Raw genomic sequence first — 25299 nt, 5'->3', positions numbered from 1 at the left:
CGCAGCCCGGGGCCTACGCACCATCCGGGGGGGGCAACCACGCTCCCATTTACTGGTGGAAATCTTGATTCTTTATTAATAAAACACGGCCTAGCTTTATCTGCAGAAAGAGCAAAGTTTTATGTCCTTTTAATGGCCTTTTCATACACAGAAATACCGGACCTCAGCCGTCCAAAGGGGAAAGGTACGGCCACCAGAAAAATACCCCAAGAATGACGTGTCAGGGACACGAGCTCTGCATCTTACGACCGCCTTTGCTTCTCCTCAGCTTCATCTGCACTCTGAATCTTCCTAAAGGGCACTGCGGGAAGCCTGCACCACGTGCGAGTGCTACGCAGTCAAATAACCCAAAAAACCCACACCACGCACCAGTCCATGCCTTATTCACACCTTCCACACCAATCGTCACCAAACCCCACACCAGTCCTTCCCGCAGCCTCAGCTGTAGAATGTGCAACCAGCAAACATGGCAGCAGCAATTTAAATCAACCTGAAGTCTGGCTAATTTAGGCAGGTGATCTGTACCTTCAGAAGCTGCATGTTTTTAGTCATGTAAGAAAGGGGCTTAAAAGGTTACACTAAAACCTTTGTTTATTTAAACACCAGTACCTTGATTTATTTAAAAACCAGTAAGGGCAATGAACGCAATTTAATTCTGTAGGAATGTGGGAAATAAGGTGTGCATGCACACACTAAAGTGAGCTTTATAAGATTTAAAATCATTTCCAAAGAACAGCCATCAAGTCAAAACTCACCAAAGAGAGTGAGCAAGAAAACCAGCATCTAACTGCAGCCCCAAATGCGGGAAATCGTCACCCTCTCCGGAGCTGCACAACTCGCTTGTGAATTGTTATTGCTGGTATGGAATGGGATAACTCATCGGAAGTACACCAGTTTTTTTAAAACATCTTTTTCTTCATTGTTCATTTTACTGACAGTCAGACTAATTCAGCAACATCACCACTCACCAGCATTTTCCTTTAAAATGTTGTATTTCGAGCCAAAAACCGCGGATGAGCTGTGTGGGCTAACACATCCTAGTTCTACAGCGTTCACATCACCCACGTAGCAGCTTTAGTTCACACACCCTCAGGATCCATAAAAGCAGATCCACAGATGCCACCAGCGCGGACGCAACGGCTCCTGTGCCAAGCGTGGAGGCCAAAGTGCTGCAAAAACCTTACTCGATCTGCAAAGCGCAGGGACCCCTTCAGAAGAGCAGCGTAGAACTCTGTCACCTATTTACATTAAAGTCTGTGAAAAATCAGCTGATCGAAGTAGCTTAATAAATATTTTTAGTTCATGTTTTTTCATATTTACTTACCACATTACTTGCCATGAATTTGCTTTTTACAGTAGTTGATAAATAAAGCAGACTTTTAGTCAAGATCATAAATTACAACCAACAGATTCAACAGTTCATCCTCAGGTACTTCTAGTCCATACAAATTCCTGCTTTTCCAGTAAGTGGGAAATTCTGTCCCCCACTTCCACCTCAGATCATTCCTGATGCTCGTGCTCCTGTCCTGGGATCAGCCACCGAATGCTCTCCGTTCGCACGGTGGCGTACATGACAAAGCTGGCCAGAAAGAGCAAAGAAAACAGCAGCAGCCAGTCTATGCCTTTTGTCAGAACGCTGGGCAGCGGGCCTTCCCAGTCCTCCTCCGTCACCGCCACGTCGCTTTTCGCTTCTATACCTGGAAAGAAAGCCCAGCAGTGATCATTAAATCCAGAGATATTGGTTGTATTTAGAGCTTTGGTCCTCTTCTCAGAGTAAGGCATACGTACCATTAGACTTCTTTGGTGAGACAGTCCTTGTATTTTGACATATGTCTAGCACATAGCTTGCCTACATAAAAACCAAAAGGCTATCCATATGTACGTATGCCTTCGTAACAGGAGCAGGCTCATTCTGTCCTTCCACAGCGCAGCCTTGTCTAAGTTTGTGGGGTTTTTGTTTCTGGAGGTTTTGAGTGTTTCTGCTGTATCAGCAAATGTAACCATTTCCAGCCTCTAACGAAGGCCGCTGTAGGCCTACCCGTGTTTTTCGGATTGTTCCGGCTGTCTCTACAGAGAAGGACCAGAGCGCTGGCTGGCGCTGAGCTGACAACGGGGACAGCCAGATCGTGGAAACTGGAATCCTCCTTCTCCTCCAGCACAAGAGCTGCAACCATCTTATCCCCCAGCTGCTGTCAGCCTTACACGGCTCTGGCAACGATCCCAAGGTTCATCCGCCTTCCTTCCCCGGTTACATATTTGGGCAGAAAGGTGTGCTCGATCCTTCTAGCACCCTCTCTAGCTAAACCCCACTGCTTCCCCCTGCTCTGCGACAGCAGTCCAGCGAGCTGAGGCTCTGCTTTCAGCACACCCTGAAACCCAGCTCCCTACAGCAACCGATTATAGAAACCTCTGCCAGGCCCCCTCAGGGTCTTCATGAAATTCATTTTAAAGAACAAACAGCAGGGACAGAAAAGCCCAGTTTGGAGCCAAAATCCAGCCTGTTCTTCCTACGGACACATCAGGGCTGATTTACATACCTGTTTGATTAAAGATGAAGTCTTTCAGCGTTTCCAGCGTTCTGTCCGTGTGATTAAATCTAGCCATAGGTTTAGCACCTTGAAAAAGGAGGATATTGGGTACAGCCACGGTTCCAAATCTAGTTGACAAACTGGTGGACATAAAGCAAATACAAAGAATGAAGGAAAAATCCACTGGGGGAAGAAACAAAGATAGTCACGATAAAGGAAGTGTCAGTTTTACTAAATTAAATTGTCACTTTGTAAGGAAAAAAAAGAAATCGCTCAAAGCTTTCTACCAGAAATAAACTGATGGCAGAGCACAGGAAGCGTACGTTACCTGCTGTGCTGAGATGCATCCAGTGCCAGGAAGCGAAGAGTTGGAAACGCTCGAGGTAAAGAATTAAAATGAGGCGCCAGACTGGCAGAAAAGCGGCACCACGGCGTATAGAACAAGACTAACGTGCAGTCGCTGCTGTTTGGGTTTAAGAACTCCATCAGGTCCTTTGACAAAGCAGGAAAAAAACAAACAGGGACAATGGCGTACTTAACGGAGTTAAATTCTACGGAGGAATAAATCATTCAGCAATCAATCAGATACTTGACAATATTTATCATGCAGCTGCACGTTTGTTTAACCTTTATAAAACAAATGGAGAATTGTATTTAACCTTTTTTAAAGGTTTATTTAAAAGCTTATCACTTGAAAATATACATACACATCACCTTTACAAGAAACAAGCTAGAAACGGGCACTGGCAGTAAGTGCCGTTACCAATTTCAGAGACACTAACCCTGGGCTTCTTCAGCCTGGAGAAGAGAAGGCTGAGAGGGGGCCTTAGAAATGCCTATAAATATCTGCAGGGTGGGGGTCAGGAGGATGGGGCCAGACTCTTTCCAGTGGTGCCCTGCAACAGGACAAGGAGCAACGGGCACAAACTGAAGCAGAGGAAGCTCCAGCTGAACCCGAGGAAGAACTTCTTCCCTCTGAGGGTGATGGAGCCCTGGCCCAGGCTGCCCAGGGAGGCTGTGGAGTCTCCTTCTCTGGAGATATTCCAGACCCACCTGGACAAGGTCCTGTGCAGCCTGCTCTGGGTGACCCTGCTTGGGCAGGGGGTTGGGCTGGGTGACCCACAGAGGGCCCTTCCAACCCCAAACACTCTGTGACTCTGTAACCCACGCAGCCCCAGAGCCGACAGCTCCCTGCGGGCTCACAGACAAGACACACGGGCACGCGGACCGAGCTGCATCTCCATTCGTTTCCCGGTCGGGATGACACAAAAAGCCTCCTTGCCCGGACATTTGCCCCTTCCCACGGCACAGAGAATGGCAGCCAGGAAACCCAGTAAGCCCAACACGGGCAGAAACGCGCAGATGGAGCCCACCGGGCCCCGTTCCGCCGTCCTCACGCGCTCCCAACGCCGCTCACCTGCGAGACGTTCAGGATGTGCAGCGTGGAGCGCTCGGTGCCGTTCCTCTCCTCGCAGCTGACTTTGGGAGCCTTGGCGCTGTCGGTGCCGTTCGGCTCCTCGGCGGGCAGCACCGTCTCCAGCACGGCCTGCTCCCGGCCCCCGCCGCTTCCCGCCGCGCAGCCGGCGTCCCCGCCCGCCGCGTCGCAAACCCCCTTGGCAGCGGCGGAGGCCCGGCCGTCGCTCGCCTCCCCCGGCAGCCCCGCGGGCTGCTGCGCGGGGAGCCCGCTGCCCAGCATCGCGTCCGCCATCTCCGCCGTCCGGTACCGCAGCGGCTCGGGGCTCTGCTCCGTCATCGCCCCTGCGCCGGGAGGGAGAGGTTCAGCCCCCGCGCTGCGGCCCAGCCCCGGCCCCTCCGCGCACCGCCCGCCCCGGGGAGGCCCCGCGCACGCCGCCCGGTCCCAAGGGCCAGCGCCGAAGCCCGCCGGTCTCACCTGCAGGGAGGGCCCCACCGAGCCAGGCCAGGCCCAGCAGCAGCCGCCACATCCTCGGCGCGGCCCCGGTCCCGGCCGCCACCGCAGCGCTCCGTCTCCCCGGACAACAGCCGCTTCCGCCGGAGCACGGGGCCACTTCCGCTTCCGGCGCCGTGCGTGCGTGCGTGCGTGCGTAGCGCCGTCAGCGCGCTGTGCCGCCATTTTCTCTTGGCTCGGGGCGGGGCGCGGCGGGGCGGCCCCCCTGCGCGGCAGCGACGCGGGTCCCTTCGCCGCCCAGGCCCAAGTCCAGTGGCGGCTGCAGGCCACGGTTAACAGGACGCGCTGGACGGGCAAAGCCTCGGGCTGCTGGAGGGCGGCAGGCGTTTCGCTGTTGATTTAAATTGGCTCAGGTGGAAAATTCCTGCAGCGAGGGAAACGTCATCCTGAGGGCCTGATGGCGAGGGCACGCAGCACGCCCGGTAGTTCAGTCCAAAAGCGTGTTTTGGTGTAACGCGGTGTCGCAGCCCTCGGCGCTTCCCTGCAGCCATGTCCGCCCGCCGAGGGATCTGCCCAGGCTCCGCTTGGCATGGTTTCACATGAAAACTAACTTAGAGCCAGGCTGGGGCAAGGGTAAAAGCCTGCAAACTCAAGGCGTACTTTTTAAAGCTAAAAAGACGAGATGAGCTCTTGCCCATCAGCATACCACCAAAGCTCCCCAGCTGAAAGGCGAGATAAATACTCTTGACATTTCTTTTTAGGAAATAAGGTAATCCTGCTCCTGTCACAGAATCAGTTCTTGCAGTCAGTTTAAGAGGGAAGCTTCAGGACTGTTCGGGGCATTTTGAAAACAAGCACAGCCCTTCAGCTGCTGATACCCTTTTCCATCGTGTTTCCTCAAACTGCCGGCACCGCGCAGTGAGACTTTGCATCTGTCAAAAAGCGAGTGAGAATTATGACCGAGGAGAGTATGAGCCATACACGCACCCTGGAAAACAGCCAGGAAAGCACTGCACATGCATCTCGATGAAGATGGGTGTCAGCTTTATTACAGAAAAGGGACACTGCTCCAACTCTGTCCTTTCTCAGAGCACAGGTGTTCTTGCTTGGAAATTTTTTTCTTTCAAAGTCCAATTTGCATAAGCCCTGAGGACATAATTGCTTAAAGGTCTGAAACATGAGGTTTGCACATAGAGGGGAAAATATTTACTAGACCAGCAGATACAGACCAAGCAAGGAAGCTTGAAAGCAGAAGCCTGTAAGGAACCCACGCTGCTGCAGACTAGTCAGGAAAAAGGTGCCCCATTCCCAGTTGTCCTTATCTTTGAGTTTGGACAAAGCAGCATTTTCAACTTGAAAACAACATTCCTTCTCCTGGCCAAGGACTGCACATGGTTCACAGCACTCGGCTCCGTGCCGTGAGGGTCCAGCGTCCGATCCCCAACCCAAGGGAAGATACTCCAAACCGTTACAACAACAGAGAGCTTTCTGGCAGGATGCCTCCACCTGAGACACTTCTGGATTTAATCCTAACATAATATTCTTCCTACCATAACACAAATCAAAAGGTTTGTGCAAAACCGCATTCTTTTTTATGGTGACTATAATAAGTAAGCTATTAACAGAACACAAATGAACTCCCAAGCACTACAGATTGTCAGGCTTTATCTTACCTAACTCACAGCAAATGTACCATCCCCGTACTTATGTATTACAGAGAAGGCACATTTCTTATGATGCCTGCTAGTTTTGTTGCAAAACTGTTCAATGGCATACATTTTTCTGATTTGTAATGCCCAATGTCTGTTTTCAGGAAAAAGTCTAGTAAAAAAATGCATTGTTTTGCATCTATTCAAAAATCCTGGACACATTAGAAAAGCTGTCTTTGTTAGGGAAAAAGCTGAAGTTCAGCGAAGAGGAGGATATGCGAAACACGAGTCCTTTGTAGCACCCGTGAATAAACACCAAAACTCGGTGGTCATTTGTGCATCCCCTCCCCAGACTTCAGTCACGCTGGGGAAGCTCCTTCACAGCAAGAGAAGGAGCGAAAGTGGATGTAGACTGGAACAAAGAGGCAACACCAGGACCTTCACCAAGACCAAGGTTTCCACTCGTATAATCCTGACATCCTCACAGCTACGACATTCTGCGTATTCAGCAGCGCAAAGATGAGGCAGCAGAAAACATGACAAGCATTCAGGTCAGGAGCGCAGGCTGAGGTCGCACAGGCAGCTTTAACCTACACCTGTATTTGGGATGTGTGACTTTGCCATCTTTGTTTTCTCAACGTGGCTGCAGTTGAATGTTTTTATTTAAATATACGACCACCTGAAGCAGCAAACAGACATTTTGGTATTATGCATATCTCAAAGGCCTACTCTAAGTGATCAAACTTGCACTAATTGTTACTGTGATATTTTTTCGCTAATTAGAACAAGCTTTTGTGGTATGAAAAAAACAACATGAAAGGCAGGAAGATTTATCTGCCTCAGATCATTTAAACAACACTTAAGAACTCCACATTTTTCAGCTTCAAAGTAGTTAAAAGTTGTTAACTAATGATTCCTTCCAGCAACACTGCAAGATAAGCAGATATTTTTGCCGCGTTTTTACCGATAGGAAAAAGGAGACATTGCCATCCCTAGGCCATGCAGGGAAGCTGGGCGAGAGCCAGCTCCAGAACACGGTAGCTTTTGGGCTGCCAATTCTGTATGGTCAGGCCACACCTCTCTCTTAAATGTTAAGCAATAAACACTGAGCCACGGGCAGAACCCGGATAAAAATAGCATGCAACGCAAGGCAGCCAGTCAGTCCTTTACTTTCAGGCGTTACAGCTTTACATGATTAATTGTCAACAACAACCTTCATTTGTCTTGGTCCAAAACCAGACTGTTGAGCCAGCACATTTAATAGGTCCGATATCACTAATTCACGCTGTACTATTTGTGCTGCATTAGGAGATCACACCGAGGAGGCACAAAACCATAAAAATGCCAGTCCGGCCCCAAAGCAATCCTTGGTGGCTCATCACACACACAGATGAAATTATTAGAAGATATAACCATCTTAAAGACTCCTTCAAGATGTCCAGCTTGCAGAGCTGACACCCCAACACTGCTAGTCTGTCAGCCTGAATGAACCATAAACCAGTCCTGTCACCAGCAACCCCACCTGGTCTCGCACACCAGCTGCGTATCGAGGGAACAGACCGCTGCAATTTTTATCGTTCAGTTCATGACACGGCAGAGAACACAGCAGCCACGGAAGCAGTTGAGCAACTTCCAACACAGCTGAAAAGCCTGTGTTCTATTAGTATCTAATATTTAAGGTTTCATTACAAAGAAAATAATCCATTTTGCTCAAGGAATCACATCCAGGAACTGATTTTTAGACCAGGACGTAGCAAACTGTAGTCAAACTCTGTTCTCAATATGTCCAGTCACCTTGAAAGCCAAATATTTAGAATTACCAAATGGCCAACAACAACAAAAAAAACCCAGTCCCCCCAAAAAGGCATCAGATGTCTTCTTCAGGTAAAAGCAACTTAAAAGTCTGCAAAATAACTGCAACTGATATTTAAAATGTTTCAACCCTAGATGTATTGGGGACCTTTGAAAGCACATAGAAGAGAAATAAGAGGGTACTGGAAAGCAAGGGGAGGATGCAGACCTAGCAGTCTGGGTTGCAGCTTCTAATAGGCAGGGCTGCCCATCTTGCCCCAAAGTTACTGAAAAACTTCAGCAGAGAGGGGGGAAAAGAAAAAAGGGGGTGTCAAGTGGTATGCAGAGCACACCTTACCAACAAAGATAAATGGGAATATTGCCAGAACACAGGGATAAATACATCTTATTCATCACAGAATAATGAATAATGACCACCATTCCATGAAAAGTTTAGTTTATGAGTATTCTCAAATTGATTTCCATGTGCAACAGAGGAAAAAAGTTAGCAGCTTACTATTACCCGTACATAGCTGTAACTCCTTCCCTCCCCTCTTCTCATATTTGAGTGAAAGTATAAGAACAATTAAGTTACTGTAGCAGCATTTTCAATTCATTTAAAAAATAAGCGACGTTCCTCTATTTTCTGATACCTTGGCCTTAATTCAAAGATATGGGACTTGCCCGTAAGAAGCAATACATGTCTTATGCTGAAATTCAGAAAGCAAAATACACTGAAAGGGTGGGCTTCTTTATTCAATTTAAAAATCACACAATACAGTGGCCTCCCAACTCTCACAAATCCCGTGTGCATTTTTAAGTCCATGCAGGCATGAACACACTCAGTCCACTGCAGTTGGATTCAATTACACTTCAGGGAGGCAAGGGAAAAACACAACAAGCCGCAAGATTTTAAGTGAAATCTGTACAAGGTGTACCAAAACATTTCAGTGCCAGTTCGAGTCACTTAACTACGACCGAGCGACCAGAACAAACAGCGTTTCTATTCACAAGAGAGAAGGGTTAAGGCTGTCGGTCTAGTAATGCTGTCGATAGGCATCTTCTGCCAGAATTTAAAAGAAATTAAAGCCCAGAGAAAAAACTGATCGGTTTTAAAGTATTAACTTTATTAATAAATATACATCCATATGATGATGTAAATACAGATCATGAACACTACTCCATTCCCATACACATAATTGCACATGAGTAGCTCAAGTTCATGGACATAAAAACATACACAGTATCTAATCAGGCTTTTTACAGCAGAGGAGGGGGTGCTGATACAAGCTATTTAATAGATTACTGTTTCCCCCAAAGTAAACCTGTGGAAAAGGAAATGATGAAAGATTAAAGTATCAGAAAGTGGTTCAAATTTCAGAATACAGATTTACCTATTTGGAAAAAAAAATCACAAGGAGAGAGGTCTAGTCTCTACTAAGGTCATAAATATATTTAAGCAGTGTTAAAATATACGCATTAAAATAGAGAAGAATAAACTTGTGGTCAGAAATGAAGTCTGCAGTTCAAAGTATTTATGTTTGTCATCAACTGTTTAAACTGTCAACTCTAAGAATAGCGTGAAACATTATTATACATATAACAAAGAATAGCAGAGTCACAGCTAATGAAACCATCAGACAAATGACTTCACATTGCTCTGCCTTTTAAAGCTCTTCAAAAATGGGGGAGGGAGTTAAATTCTGATCTGAATTACTCTGTGTACTGTAGTTCCAAGTAATTCTTTTCACAGACACATCACTTTTCACCGACAAGGCTTGGTTTTGTCCTGACTGAACTCTTAAGATCTTTCAGACAAAATTAAAATATATTCATTCAGAACAGAGATCTTTCATGGCTCTTGATACATAGTTATTTTGATTAAACTAAATCCGAGCTATAAAGAACATTGCTTTAATGACAAAGCTAACTGCTGATTTTAAAAATACTATCTTTGACATCGAAGTTAGCCACTTCTGATGGTATCTGATTTTTTCTGTCAAAACATGGTGCTAGCATCTTGAATATGTCCAGTGCAAGACTTTATAGTAGCAAAATTATTTGGTTTTAAAGTTTAAGTAAATTTAATCAGAAACTGAATACTAGTTACTATATGTATATTAAACAGTGAACTTGTGTAGCATCATTAAGGAATAATAGCAAGCTAATACATTTCATTTATGTATAAATAAGACGTTGGAAACTTGGTAATTAAAAGAAATTATTAAAAAACAAACTTGACATGTAGATCTTCTGAACAGTGTTAACACACAACAGTGATCCTAGCTTATGAATAGCTGAATTATGATATAGAATATAAAATAAGCAATTTACCTTACAAGTAACGTTTTCATACTATGGGGGGAAAAGGCCAGTTTTCCCATCGGTGCTAACACAGTTTAGGCATTAACATGCTGCTTCAGTGTTTGTCGTGGAAAGAGAAGTGTTGAAAAAAGCACAAGTATTCTGCAGATCACACATAGGAACAGCAGAAGTATTTCAAAATTCCATTTCTAGTTCACTCTGAATCTCTAACTTCTTTTTTCTTCCCCTCACTGCATGGCACCAGTAAACTGCAGTCAGATATAAAATAAACCAGAATCAGGAAATGCCCAGCAGTGCACTTCTGGCCTCCTTGCTACATCTTGAGTGCCAAGCAGCCCATTACAGACTCCCTGAACACGTTTCTACTTTATGCTCATCATTTCACAACTGACAACGTTAATTGTTTTTTACTGGGATTATATTCCATCTGATATAATTAATAAACACTGCAATGAACAGCAATTGCTTAGAGGATTTCATTATTTCATCAGCATACTTGAATACAAAATTCATTATACTAGCAGAACAGCAATACATCTGCATTATCTCCTGACACACAGCACAGCACCACTGAGTAGATGCACAAGTGAGGAACAGAACAGGAGCGAACGGGATCAACAGGAGGAGGTAAGAAGTGGAGTTTCTCCAAGGTACAGTGGTGACATGCAACACGTTCCCTGCCAGCGAGGCGTGACACTCCTGCAGTTACTACATTCAGCTGAAGAGATCTGCTTTCCCAGCTGAGTTCAGAAAGAACTTAATGCAGTTTTTTGTCAAAAAATCATCTGATTAAAAACAGCCAATACAGCACAGATCCTGAGGGTGAATTAACTCACGTAAGCATTTTACATGTGTCAGAAGTTACATCATTCTGAGAGACTGCTGAATTTCAGACTTGCGAGTTCGTCGAGGAACAGAACGTGTAACGATTTCATAGCTTCAGCGTGAAGAAACTATTTTTTAGTAGCAGTTTAGCTTCCATTAGTTCATCTATCGACTAAGGAGCCATCCAGTATAGTTGAGGTTCATTGTCTTAGTTGCCAGTGCATACACAGTTCCCCCAAAACAATTCAACACACCTATTGTAAAGTACAGCATAAAGTCCAGCTCAATATGTGTTAGGCATCACTGGAACACCTGAAGGCTTGCTGCTTTTTTCCTGATAAAAAAGGTATGAAACATGACATCTGTTTCTTAAGTTGTCATCACTGAAATCAAGAGTTCGCATCAAAATGACAGCAGGCCAGAACAGCATTTATGTTAACAAAAATTATCAGCATCATTACTCATTCAGCACAAGCTCAACTAACCCAATTTTTTTTCTGCGCCCCCAAACCTGCCAACTCTTTGTATTCCCTCCCATCAGATATTTGAAGACAGAAATTTATCATAATGTCATATTATATGGGAAACAACTTTAACGTAAACTTTCTTCCAGGTGAGAGGAAAAAAAAAAGATTTCATTCCAGTAAAATAAATTTAGAACAAACAATATGCAACATTGAGGACTGATTTTTTTGAAGTCTAGATTAAAGTATTTTACACACACGCTCACACACTCTCTCACACTTAAAAAAAAAATTAAACCCACCCAGTGGAAAAATGGAACATTTCTTTTGGAAGGAGGGAAGGTTTTAGTTTGAGTCAAGCAAGGTATTTATAGTTAACCAACAACATTTTTTTTCAGCTTGCATGCATAGATGAATTACTTTATATCTGGGGTCTAGCAGTGCAGTAAACTGCATCCTGTTTGCATCAGCTATACAGTTTGCTTTTATAAATCATGAAAATGGTGTCCTTTGGTAGATATATAAGCTTCCATAACATAAATATAGTATAAGTGTCAAACAACGAAACAACTGTATTTCCAGGAATATCTGGTAAAACTAAATCTGAAAACTTGGCAACAGTGTATATTTAAAAAGTTTAATTTGTAAACATTATAGATTAATACTTTAAAAGCTATTAAACTGTCGCCACCTAAGCACAGATTTTAAAGGCAAAAACCAGTGTAAATAGCTATTTACAGATTTAAGAACATACTGCTTAATATTAACCAAGTGCGTAACTAGAATGAACAGTACTTAATTTCTTATAAAATATTTCAAATTTCAAAGAACTATTTGTGGTTTGGTATACGTACTATTAGGCATTTCAAACTTACACAGCAGAATCCTGTAACAGCATAACTAAAGAACAGCTATCACCTAAAGGCAAATTCGCTTGTACTAATAAGGCGCTGTGAAGCTGTTAATGCGCTGTACAGATGCTCAGGTTTCTTTGACATTTTCAAAAATATTTTTGGAGCATTAGTTGAAATTATCTTACTGCTGCAACTCCAGAGACAAAAGCCACCTGAAATCAGCACTTTAAATAAAAAGGGTTGGTTTTTTTTTTAATTTGTTGTTTAAGTGTCTATTTGAGGTCTGTAGAAGCTCTTGCAGAAGTGGAAACTGTAGCTTGCTGCTTTCTTTATCAATTTTTCTTATCAATCAATAACTCATCTGGCTAAGTTCCTTTTTGTGGGATAGGTCGCCTCATGAACCAGCCAGCCAGCTAATTCTGTCCTCCGTATTTCAATTATTTAATGCATAACCACACAACCAGATTTACCAGAAACTGAACATAAAACTAGGGACATGGACGTTACTTAAGTATCGACACCAAGGCATATGCAACGCTTCAGACTTTCTTATAAATTATGAATTAAAACCACAAAAAACCCCTTTAAACCAGTGCCTTCTCAACATTGCTTTGAGTTAATGAATTGCACTCGGAGGCTATGGCGTTATTTGAATAAAAATAAAAACTAGAAACTCAGACTTAGGCAAACACTACAACAAAATGCAAGAAACATGCCAAAATTCAGAGTAAAGCAGATTAGTAAGGAGTTACTAATTCCCTCCTTTCATTCATTAGGCTGTTTCATTTTGCTGCTAGTTTCCCCAGCAGCATGTACTCCTCTGTTATGCACCATAGGATAGGGAAAAGCTGCACTGCCACACGTATAACTTAGATTTGCAAGCCGTGATAGAGCTTTAATGCTACCTGGAGGTCTGCCTGGGCTGACTTTGTATCCTGCTGCTTTAGTTGTACCCAAGGGTCTGCCTGGACTTGTCTTAAATCCAGCTGCTTTGGTGGTCCCCAGGGGTCGACCTGTGCTGGTTCGGTACCCTGCTGATTTTGTGGTCCCTGACGGCCTTCCACGTTTCCCAGATCGGTTGAGGTTTTTCTTTTTCTTTAGTTCGTCTTTTGTCTCTATATTCCTGCCACTTGTGGCCTGCAAGTGCGATTCGTTCAACGCGTCTTGTCTCTGGCACGCAATGGGTTTGTGGCTGACTGCGTGGCTGTATTTACTTTGCTGCGTGGCATACAAGTCAAACTGATCGGCAGATCTCACGGTGTCTTCGTTAAGGCAAGAACTCTTGCCGGTCCCACAGAACGCTGCATTGCTGCTGGCAACAGGGTGCATCATTTTCTACCAAAAATGAGAGAGACAAATATGTATCAGTAAGTAATAACACTGCAGCGTTCCACAAGCAAGAATCTTTCAAAAGCTGCCTCTGTTTCTTAAAATTAGTCCAAACTACTTTGTCTATTTTTAGTAAACAGTACTGATGTCAGTAAATTACTTTTTTTAAATGAAAAGTTTTATTAATTGTTCACTTGAGGTTTTGCATGGTAACCTTTACACATAGTTAAAAATGACAATTTAAACTATGTATTATCTGATAGGTGTAATTAGGGAAGAAGTACGTTAATGAACTGAACGACAGCACTTCAACCACCAAGATATACAATATCTGCTCACCCACCATGATTTGAAAACCTTTTAACTGAATCTCATCTAAATTCTAGCCATTCTAGTTACCAGATTAACCTACCAGCTGTGAGCCAAGGAAAAACATGGTATGACTCTCGGGATTTAGCAGATACAGGCTCCTAAAGACTTCTTTTGTTTAACTGCAGCAAACTAATAAAACACTTATCAGTTTCATCATTTCTTGTCACAATTAATGTGAAAGAAAGAAACAGATAAGGCATTCAGCAATGACAATGGTGCCACAGTTGGGAAAGCAGAGTACAAAATGGATCTATTGCAATGTACAAGATGCTAGATTGCAGAAATGCCACTGCTGTCCTACTTAGAAGAGCAGGTACAAACTGCCAGTAATGCCAACTCTGAGACAACAACCTTGGGAAAAACACCACGACTCTTCTTACAGATATGGACGTTGCCACACATCTCCAAATATTCTGGAAAACAAACGTGGCCCACCAAGGTCCACAACTGTTTTAGATAGCCTGCTCTTTTCCCTAGACAAAACCAACCGGAGCTGTGCGCTGTTTACAGAGGTTTACTTCTCTAAACAAGAACCAGAGCTCTATCTTCAGGACCGCAGAAGGCAGGCTAACGCTAGTTCCAAGGCACAAACTGACGTCCAGCTGCTAACACACACGTATGGCCACTGTCGTAATTACAAGCAACAATTTCTAAATAAATGTTATGCTTATATCCATCATATCAAATCCCTGCAGCATATATACAGGTGTCAGAATTACAACTAACAATATTACTGGTATTCTAAAACCTTTTTAGTATTAATGCTTCTAAATACCAATTGCACAGATACTGCCTCAGATTTCTTAATAGTGGTGATACCGCAAGAAGCCAGCAAGCCACTCAAGGAGCAACAGGATGATATTTTCACCCACTCAACTATATTGGTTCTACAACTTAAATAAGCTGCAAATACTCAGTTTAAGATAATAGTATTTAGCCATGCTGAAGACAAGATTAAGCCAATCAGTATCTGGCACAGTATTTCTGTGCCCTACAGTCATGCTCAGGACACCAAATATTTCTTCCTGTGGTAAATTTCTCTAACGGATAAGGTCTGGAAGATTTATTATATTTTCTCTGCAGTAGCTCTGGAATATAACCTACAGCAACCCAGTTTAAATTCTACCATTGATGACTGAGTTTATTTGGCAGTTATGAACGTCTCCTCCCAGCCAGAGAACGCATACAGCAGAGACGGTTTATTTACCCAGGAGTAAATCCCCGTGCCCTTTTCTTCTGATTACAACGGATATGTTCCCTGCTGTAACACCCAATTTACCTTGGCTTGTCAAATGCACATTACAGTGTATGCATTACTCTTGTGCAAATATATGAATATGGTTTTATGTCAAATAAGTGAAATTATGATAGCAATATACTTTAAATATTAGATGGTTCTAGCAGAGATTATCAGAGTGCTACGATTCTGGTGTGTTGAATAGGGTACAGTGGAACAAACACAAAAACACTGTTATCGCAGGTGTTGACTAGCAAACGAAACAACTAAGAATAATTAGCAAGCCTGCGCCTAGCAAAGAACAAAGGAAGTAAGATGCAGGTCAAGAGACCAGACAGACTTTCTTGCGTAGCAATAAAAAGGAAGCCTAAGATTTTCTACAATTAGCAGTCAAAAAAAACAATGTTCCTTTACCCTTTAACCCCACTAGAAGAGAGCCCACAATATCACAAAAAATACCTGAGATTTTTCACGATACGCAATTGCAAACAGGAGGGTTCTGAGCATGTACTTCTGCCACGGAGCGAGTAAGCCCAGTGGCTCTGAAAGGCTATTCGTCTGTTTGCTGATACACGAGAGGACACTTGGAACGGTCAGCGGCATTCTTGTCTCAGGGCTCTCTTTAAACGCAGGAACACTGGCTTCAGCCCCAAGAAGCCGCTCCGAGCTCAACTGCCACAAAGAAGGATCAGTTCAGCTGCCCACTATCGGAGGCTCCCACACCAGAGTGGGGAGAAGGCATTGAATACAGTGAGGGCCCTGGTATTTCACAGGAGACCGACCACCGCTCAGACTCGTTCCTGTCTGTTATATTCTTATTCTCTACTTTTTCTCCTCATTGCAGCCAGGGGGATTTTCCCTACAGACACCATCCATCTTTCCTGGGGAGAACCATTGCAGGGACTCCTAGACAGTGAATATATCCTGCTGTAACTGCCAAACGTTGGAGCTTCACCACCATATGCATGTGTTTTCTGTCTACTGTAACATCCCCAAGAGATCGCCGCAAACACTAACTTTACATACAAAACCTGGCTGATGCTAGCTTACCTTCCATCTGGCAACAGCCAGTATCACTGTAACTGAAGAAAGAAGACAGACATACAAATCAGTAACTGTTTAAAATTTCTTACAAGAGGCTTAAAAAAATCCCACAATCTCGGTGGAAGTCTGCCAATGGGATTTTTTTTAATGCTTCCTCCTGCACCGCTTTTCATCAAACCATGAAAATTTCAAGTAGCAGCCAAGGTTCATATTCTGTGTTTTTTAAGACTTTTTTTGAAAAGTTTTAAAAAGGAAAACTGTAATCAAGCTTAATTACCCTAACATGGACATCTCCAGCATAATTTTACTTCGTTCACATTACAGCAGGGAATAAAAGAATGTAGTGAGTCTGTCTGTAGAGTGGAAGCAGGTTTCTTGGCAGGGACATATACAGCATAAAGGAGAATTGGTATAAAATGCAAAGCTACGCCAATTTAAAAACCACACTCTAGCTAAATTGTATAGACAAACACATACAACTTTGTGTGCAAGCATTCTTAAATAAAACTGGTCAGAAATGTTTCCAGCAAAATAGAACTTACCGATTTTAAACCCATAAATAGACACATAAAAGATATTTGCAACAGTTTGCTTGAATCAGTTTTTAAACTGATTCAACTGACCGGCTGAATGTCTCTGTGCAAACAAGTAGTTAAGATGAGGCAGTGAAGTGATGAAATTTAGTTGTATTTCAAAAAGATTTTTAGTTGAAAGTGGCTGTAGAGGATTTTCTGTATGGATCCTTTTCTATCTGGTAATTTATTTCTATACAAATGCTGGGGAAGGGAGGAGACAACTGGATAAGCCAGCTTTGGGAAAAGCGAGGCAGCATTAGAGCTTCCTGTGCAACGAAGCACAGACGCTCCATCGCTGCTCGAAATGCAGAAAGAAACAGGACCTGCAAAGTTTTGCTGGGGGGGGATTTCTGGACATGGTGCTGACCCCCGCCTGTAGAGCACAGCTGCACTGCCACTCTCCTGAGTACTTGCAAAGTTCAACTGCTTCAGCACTAGCGGGGCAAGTTTGAAGTTCTGCTTTTCTCAGATGACAGCCAGGCTACTGGTCAGTCAATACACGACGTACAAGGCTGCCACTAAGATTTTTTATATTTCATAGTCAGGCTTGATACCGTTTGATTTCTTCTGCTGGGAGGTGAAACAGAAACCGTATTATAGGCAATACAGACGCAACAAGAAACTTGAGAAATTTCACCTAACTCCAGTGCTATTACAGGTTTTGGACAGACAGAGTGCATCCTCGTACCCCTAAACACAGGTTAACATACCGCACCGTTCTAGCTCACAACTGCTACAGCTTCTGTTACTGGTATGGCCCATCTCTCTCTAGGCTTGAAACTATGCAGAAAATCCCTATTCACATCTTGTTCACTACACAAAATTTTAAGATCAAAGCTACTCAGATCACATTACATAAAAACACCCTCTTGGGTCCTGACACAATGCTGTCTTTAGCTTTCAAACATCACGCCCTTTGCCTCCTTCATGGGCAGAATTTAGCTGCCAGCATAGACAAGATGAAAACTTTGATGAGAAAATAAGCGAGCCCCCCAGAATATTGCTCATTAAATATTTTATACTGAGTTCTTGACCTGTGACCCATTACCTGCATTAAGTAGAATAATCCGTTCCAACGTTAAGAGGCAGGCAGCTGCTCTGGTCTCACCCACCCCGGCCTGCTTTCTGTAACCACAGCCTGGTTAGCACCAGAACAGACCTGATGCAGCAAGCGCTTCTGACTTCTGGTAACGCACGCTTGAATCAGAGCAAAACTGAACAAAACTGGAAGTACATCTATATTACAGCTTTTCAGATGAAGAATACCAGGAAAGGTAAACTCCTAACACCAACAGGGTCAATTTTGCTTTCAATGAGGGTTAGCATATAAAACCCACTCATTTTTCTGAAGTTTTGCACCGCTGAGCTCACAATAGTTTCAGCAGCGTTGATGGAGCCACAGGAGGCTGTAGCAGTACATTTTCATCACCATCCAACACACACAAAGTATATGACATACTACTTTAAAACACAAGCAGCTCCAAGTATTATTTCTGCACTAGTACACCGAACATCGCTTCCACTAATTAAAGCCATTGGAGTGGAGCACAGGACCAGCTCTGTTCGAGATCTCTGCATAAAGAACGCTCTATGCCACGTACGACAGCGCAGGGGCTGCAGACCCTGAGGAACACCAAAGGGCTCATTTTCTTTGCAGGGGGGGAGTTAAAGCAACAGCAGCAGCAATGTTTTCCTCTTCAAGATTGCAGCAGAGATATGGTATTGATTCTGCTCTTCCCTCGTAGGATAGGAGGTGCAAGAAATACTTTCGTCACTCAGTTAAAAGAATGAATTATATCAGTTTAAATGTTTTTCAAGGGTCCCTTCTATTGTCAGCTCCTTTGCTACACGTTACCTCTTGCTAAAGTATGGCCTTACTCAATTTTTAAAAACCTGTAACTGCTTGTTTTCGCACTGCTGTGCGTAACCTTGAGTATTCCCGTAAATGTAAATATTTTAAAAATACTAAGTATGAAATCCTATCCGTGGCACAACATACGCTGCAACACCTGAAACTACATTTGAAATCTAATCTGCTTCTGAAGCTAGATAACCAGTTTCTCCCAACTGTGCTTATGAAGCACTTTCCACAGTTGATTGCATAATACTATTTTTCTCATTATTTGACACTAGCTAAAATATACTAAAACCCGCCAAAATATGAGAAACAATTTCTTTACAGCAGTGACTCGCTAGAGCTACCACATGACAACATGAGACTGCAAAATGAATAGACAATGTAACTTTGTAAACAGTTTCTTTCTCAATTATTCTTAGTGCAAAAAGACTAAGAAATTAAAAGTTCCCCAAGCAATGCAAGAACTTACAAGTATGGTCCTCGCCCCAGTGACCCCGGGTCATTTTTTTATGTGACAGAAGGGAAGAGTTATTTGGGGCAGATATACCCCCACCCCCTTCAAATTCCTCTTCCCCAGACGTGCCAGGCGGAGGGGTGCCTTCCCTCGCAGAGGGGCTGCGACTCCTGCTCCTTACCGGAGTGCTGCAACCCGGCTGCATCCCGCTGCCTCCGCGAGTTCCAGTCATTCGACTCAGACACCCTCAGAGCAAGAGTGCTCTCCAAAGCCCAAGCACCAGCTTCGTATTAAAGACAGAGATTGGTGCTGCTCTCACAAAGATTAGGTATTATCAAGTACTGGCTAGGCTAAGTGTCAAGTAAACCGCAAACTTTTAGGGATCGTTCATGATTTGATTGCAAAACCAGGCACACAAGTAACTGTTACGCTCTCTAACCTTAAATAACAAGTCAGTCATATCTAAGGGCAGAGTTTCACTGGATGCCAAAGTCAGCAACAATGTCACCTGACTTCTTCCCACCCTAAAATTAAGATCATATAACCATGTGACGATGAGAAACAGGACACCTGAAAGGGTTAAGACAGCTTCACAAAAATGAAGGAACATCACATCAATAATCTAATTAACGATGCACCTCCAGTTACATTGACACAATTGACAGTTTGGTTTCATAACCAACAGAAACCACTTTGAATCCGCATTTTTTCTGAACGGGAAAATCTTGCCCTTTCCTCTTCTCCCACATACCCGCTCCTTCTGCCAACACTGTTGTGCAAGAGCAGGACAAACCAACATCAGGGATCTGACCCAGGTGAAAACTAATCCAACGAGAAGGCAACAGCAGCAGTCGGCTGGCGCTGAGGCAGGAGAGGAACAGCAGCACACGTTTCCATTAGAAGCACAGGGACAGACTGAGGTCCCAGGTCAGCCTAAACTGCATCGCCCACTGGCTGCCACTGACCCATTCCCCCCTCGTCCCAGTTACTTAAAAAACTAACCAGACCTCAAAATAAGATTACTTTTCAACAAGTTAATGGACTTAGAAGACCTGAATGAAGGGTATGACAAGTCCCAAACACAGCACAGGCAATGCAGGTTGGTGAAAACCCCCCACAGCTGGGGATGGGGCAGCGCAGAATCAAGGCAGCCATCAGGCCAGGTAGACTGGCTTAGAAGAGTAAGGTGGCAAAACTGCACTCTAATTATTCTGTGGTTCTGTAATTATCAAACTTCCAGGCAATCCAAATGTGCATATGAATGATGGAGCAGGTAGAGGGAGATCTTTATAAAGAAAGGATTATTAGCATTTGTGAAATTGTCCATTCACCTCAAGGAGCTATTCCCAGGTGAACAGGAGCAGACCTCGCCATAGCCTACAACAATGGCTTTGAGGAGGTGGAGATGCTTATTCATCTCCGTGGGTGTTCTCGCCCACCCGCTCTTCTCCCCAGGGAACAGACCTCGCAGTGCTCTAGAACAATACCTCGGAGAGGTACGACGTGCTCATTCATCTCCGTGGGTGTTCTCACCTACCCTCTCCTCTCTCCCTAGCCTCCTCCCACAAAAGGATTTTGAAGCTTAAGAGATGGGTCAAGCATCTCCCTCCTGACGTGCACTTCCACGGTGTTTCTCTGCGACAGGACTCGTGCGGAAGGCTCCGGACACCTGTCACCACACCCCAACACAGCCACCGCGGCGTACGTGTGGTAGGCTGCGGAAAGACAGAGCCCACTTGTTGAATCTCCTCAACAATCGTCAACGGACAAACACACAGGACTGGTTTTGTTTAAGGTTGCATCTAAAACCTGAAGGATACTGATACAGACAAGATAAAAGTTGTAAGAGGAACTGTGGCATCTGAAGACTGAAATAGAAATAAATAATGATTTAAGAAATATATTAACCGAGTGTTCCTCCCACTCTTTCATATAAAATAACAACCATGTGGATCAAAATAACTGTTACTTTCTTCAGAGACCTACCCTGAGAGGAATGCGCTGAAATTAAAGGTGCAACTATCCACTAATTAATCACCCCAGCAGGGCTATGCACAAATAAGGGTGTACTAAACTATCTGCATCTACCCACAAGAATACACATCGTTCACAGGCGCTATGCGAGCAGGCAAAGGGGCTCAGAAGGGACACACCAGAGGATACCCTGACACACAGGGTAGGCGCTACTTAGTTATGTCACAGAAATACATCCACGGACCGCACGCCTGCATTGAGATTCCACACGCTAACGGAAACACGCTCTAAGTAAAAAACGCTGCATATAGGCTGTCCCCAGGTGGGAGAGCCGTGGGTGCTGGAGGGAATTAGTAAGGGAATTCCTGAGGCCAGGCCGGGGAGCGGGAGGCCCCAGCTCCACCCGCAGAGGCCAAGGGCCAGCTGAGGGGACAAAGGGGCGACGCAGCTCCCTCAGCCCCGGCCTCGCCTCGCCTGTCACCTGTCCTGCGTGGGCGGCAAGAAACACGGCCCGACCCAAACCCCCCCGCTCGGCCCAGGGCCCGGCCCGGCTCCCTCCCGCCCGGACGGGGGGGGACGCACGGCGGGACGGGGCGGCGATGGCGCAGCTCCGAGGGGCCGGGCTCCCGCCCCGCGGAGCGGCGCGCAGCCGGGGCCCGTCCGTGAGGAGACCGGGGGGATCCCCCTCAGCGGCGGGGCTGGACGCGGGCGACGGGGGAGGAGAGCTCCCCTCCCCCGTCGCCCGCGTCTCCATCTTGCCCGCCCGCTGCCTCCCACCGCGCGGAGCAGGGCCCGGGGGACGCAGGCCCGGACCGCACCTACCTGAGGGGCTCGGGGCGGCCTGCGGGGCGGCGGACGGGCGGGCGGGAGCGAGCGGCCGCCTCCCCCACACCCCGCCGGGCGGCTGCAGGGAGCGGCGCTGCGGCGGGCGGGCGGGCGCGGGCGGGAGGGCGGGGCGCGCTCCCGAGCGGGGCCGCGCCGCGGGGGCGGGGCCGGCGGGGGGCTCCGCCCGCCTCTGAGGCGCTCAGTGGCCGGGACCCGCCGCCATTTTGTCCTGCGGGCGGGAAGGCGGCGGGCGGGGTCTGGGCTGAGGTGCGAGGAGCGGGAGGAGTCGTGAGGGCTGTGGTGGGGCCGGCTTCTCTCTGCCGGCGCTTTGCTTTCCCCCACAGGCAGGCGCAGAGGCTGGCCAGGACGACGTGAAGCAGCCTTGAGCACGGGCGGTCCCCATCGCCCTGGGCCTCTGACGGGGCAGGGGAGCAGAGGAGGGTTTGCTGAGCGGCACGGCCAGCAATGGGGCATCGCTCCTGTTGTTCACCATCTCATGAATAGCATTAGTCACATTCGTCTTTGCGTCTGGCTCTGAGAGATAAATCATTGAGTTATTATACAGTAAAATAAATCCTAGAACATGCCCTCTATATTTGAAATACCCTAAAGGGTTAAGCACCTTCATGAAAACTCAGGATTCCTGGTGTTTCCATTACTTCCATTTAGGCGGAGAAGCAGGATAGTTTCTGTCCCAAAAGTACACATGCTGTGATCCATTATGGAAGAATCAAGCTTTAGGACTGTATTAAAATAATGCATCAGGTCAGTTCTCTTTGACTGCTGACTATGCAATGAAGACGGCAGCCATTTCCTCTGTAACTGGTGCGGGGCTGATCCAGGCACCATCAGCATCTTACAGTGGCAGCTCCAGTGAAGTAGTTCTGGTATTAAAGATTTTGCCCGACTTCATCCACCTACCTTCTAAAGAGTTCAGCTGCTCTGGCACCCTTGGGCCACTGGCAGTAGCACATACACCTTCAAATCGCAGGGTCTAAATGAGCATGTAAGTCCTTAAATGACTGACATCTGCAAGAGTCTGAGATACCTTCTGCGTTTCTGAGGTCTTAGAAAATAAAAGCCAGAAAAACCAGGCAAAAAAGCACCTGCAGCTTTTACAAATGGCTAATTCTGCTTTTCTAAATATTTCCCTCTCCTGCTGTTGTTTGGGGAGCCGACTGCTGTACTCCAACCCCGTGATATTCCATTTCTGCAACACTTGGAGCTCTTCAGGCCGAAAATTGCTGTGAAACATCCTGCCAAGACGATGGCTCGGTTTTTTGCCAGTGCTTCCTAATGCATGCAGGAATCCTCACTTGCAATGTAAGAAAGCAGCAGGGAAAAAAGCAGCATTTATTTAGCTTAATTTAGCAAATGATTCAGTTTATTTACAAACCTCATCTTTCTGCTGTTTTCAGCTCTTGTTGGAAATGCTGCCGCCTGTCAAAAGCAGCAGAGTTCAATACCTCCTTGGTGTCCTGTTATTTTCCTTTTAGTATCTTAGTCTGGAAGGTGGTGGAAGCCTGGCTGGGCTCAGTCTCCTGTTTTATCGAGAAGAAACCGCAATCTCTACAGAATGCAGAAGCGGTCAGAGAATAGAGAGGAGCGAACTTGTAATATGAAGCAGCAGCTGTGGAACCTGAATGGGGCCGTTGCTGAGGCTATCGCAGACTGGCACAGCGAGATCTGAACGCTCGGCCGACCGCTCTGTATCGTGCTCCAGGCAACCCCGCGCCAGACGAGCCAGCTACGGTGCCCGCAGTGCTCAAATATTCATCTGGTAGCAACAGGGTCTGGTTTCCTCATCTGCACACTGCGCTAATAAAAACAGGAACCAAACAAAAGATAAATTGGTCTGCGACTGTCTGGTTTTGTCAAGGCTCCCCAGGGCCTGAAGCACGGCTGTTACTCAGGTTGTGAATCTGCTTTGTCCTCTTCTTTCTCTAAAGGACTGCTCTCACTAGCAGTAGCAAATGATTAGAATTAATTATCTGTAAGGTAAAAGATGCAATGAAATGCTTCCCTCCCTACATCTGGACGGCAAAGTCCCATTTTCCTTCTCCCTCACTGGAGATCTCACCCTTGGGTCCAAATTTTCAAGGAGGGGAAGGGCCTAAAAAGCACAAGTTCATCCTCCTGCCAACGCAGAGCAACTCGCCAGTCCTCAGCTATACGGCACCCTGGGCAAGCTGGGAGAATTCCGTACCGTAACTGCCACGACCTCCTGTCCCTTTAACTATGAGTTACTGGAGCTGATCATTTCTGCAAATTCAACTCGCTTGCTAACATGCACAGGCAGAGGAAATGTAGGTTTTAGTTAAGATGAAGGATTTTCATTAAGTGAAACATTTTCCTTGCTCAGCCGTTAGTTTCAGAACAGTTGCCCAGTGGTATTTATTGTTCCGAGAAGCATGTTTGTGATGATAAACTTCGTACTCGGAATGGCCAAAGTATAAAATAACTTCAGAATCATATGGTCACGCCACAGTAGGTTATTAATAATTTCTCAGCTCACTAGAACTACTTAGTTCTGAGATACTAATTAATTTACCTCTGCTTATGCTGGTCAGCTTGACAATTTTGTATTTCTCAGTTTGACTAAAGAAAAATATTTAAATCTGTTTCAGATGAGAAGTCTCGGAGAAGCAATGTTTGGGTGGCAATCACACAGACTAATGGTCATTTATTTAAAAACAATTGTTTCCACTGTAGCTAAAATTATGAAAACAAATCTTCCCGCCTAGCACTGTATAAACATTTTAGAAAATGTACATTTTGGGACAAATTCGAGTCCAGCTGTGTGCCTTTTATCTTTACATTTTTAGGTTGTTCTCCGCCTCCACTCCCCCCATACAGCCACAGTTAGCTGGAAGCCAGAATTTCTTCTGCAAGCGCCCGAGCTCTAAGAACACAAACTTGTTTTAAGCTGAGACCATATTTGGAAGAGATCTGGGTCAAGAAAAATAATCAAAGGAAAGTGCATTCCTCGAGCGTCACGTGAGGAGGCCAGAACGCGCAGCGAGGGCCCGGCGCTCAGGCTCGGATACAGCGAAGGGGCTGCACACGACCTCCACGAGCGACTCGCTGCCAGCAGGCTCGTGGCTAGGGCTGGGTTTACACCAACGTTCACACCAAGAAGAAACTCGCCGGCCTATTTAAGGGCATTCAGGCAAATTCAGAAAAGGCTTTCGTCATAGAGGTGTTCAGCAACATGCCATCTGTAGTATGTGTCCATGGCAGAAAATTCGAAACTGAGTCTGGCAAGCTGCACAGGCTCCATTCTTGCAGATACACGTATCTGTCTCTCTAACCCTGTTCTGCTGATGTA

The 25299-nt window shown here is 45.4% G+C and overlaps 2 protein-coding genes across 4 annotated transcripts; both read right to left on the bottom strand.

Moving 5' to 3' along the window:
- Window positions 1-58: 58 nt before the first annotated feature.
- On the bottom strand, window positions 59-4556 carry TXNDC15 (thioredoxin domain containing 15). Its single transcript, XM_075441820.1, has 5 exons — window positions 4420-4556; window positions 3946-4286; window positions 2857-3020; window positions 2538-2668; window positions 59-1697 (listed from the first exon to the last, which is right to left on the bottom strand). Exons 1-5 carry the CDS (start codon window positions 4469-4471, stop codon window positions 1501-1503), a joined length of 885 nt encoding a protein of 294 aa, XP_075297935.1. The 5' UTR covers window positions 4472-4556; the 3' UTR covers window positions 59-1500.
- A 4385-nt stretch (window positions 4557-8941) lies between these two features.
- On the bottom strand, window positions 8942-22052 carry C22H5orf24 (chromosome 22 C5orf24 homolog). 3 transcript variants are annotated; one of them, XM_009944065.2, is made up of 3 exons: window positions 15701-15784; window positions 13209-13638; window positions 8942-11319 (listed from the first exon to the last, which is right to left on the bottom strand). In XM_009944065.2, exons 1-3 carry the CDS (start codon window positions 15746-15748, stop codon window positions 11279-11281), a joined length of 519 nt encoding a protein of 172 aa, XP_009942367.2. In that variant the 5' UTR covers window positions 15749-15784; the 3' UTR covers window positions 8942-11278. The 3 variants fall into 3 exon arrangements, with proteins under 3 accessions (XP_009942367.2, XP_075297839.1, XP_009942368.2); XM_075441724.1 differs by lacking the exon at window positions 15701-15784 and adding an exon at window positions 21969-22052 and having other exon boundaries at window positions 8942-13638; XM_009944066.2 differs by having other exon boundaries at window positions 8942-13638; window positions 15701-15788.
- Between the last annotated feature and the right edge of the window lie 3247 nt (window positions 22053-25299).

Source organism: Opisthocomus hoazin, chromosome 22 (genome assembly GCF_030867145.1).
Source record: "Opisthocomus hoazin isolate bOpiHoa1 chromosome 22, bOpiHoa1.hap1, whole genome shotgun sequence".
Lineage (NCBI taxonomy): Eukaryota > Metazoa > Chordata > Aves > Opisthocomiformes > Opisthocomidae > Opisthocomus > Opisthocomus hoazin.
This window is presented reverse-complemented; position numbering and strand designations above follow the sequence as displayed.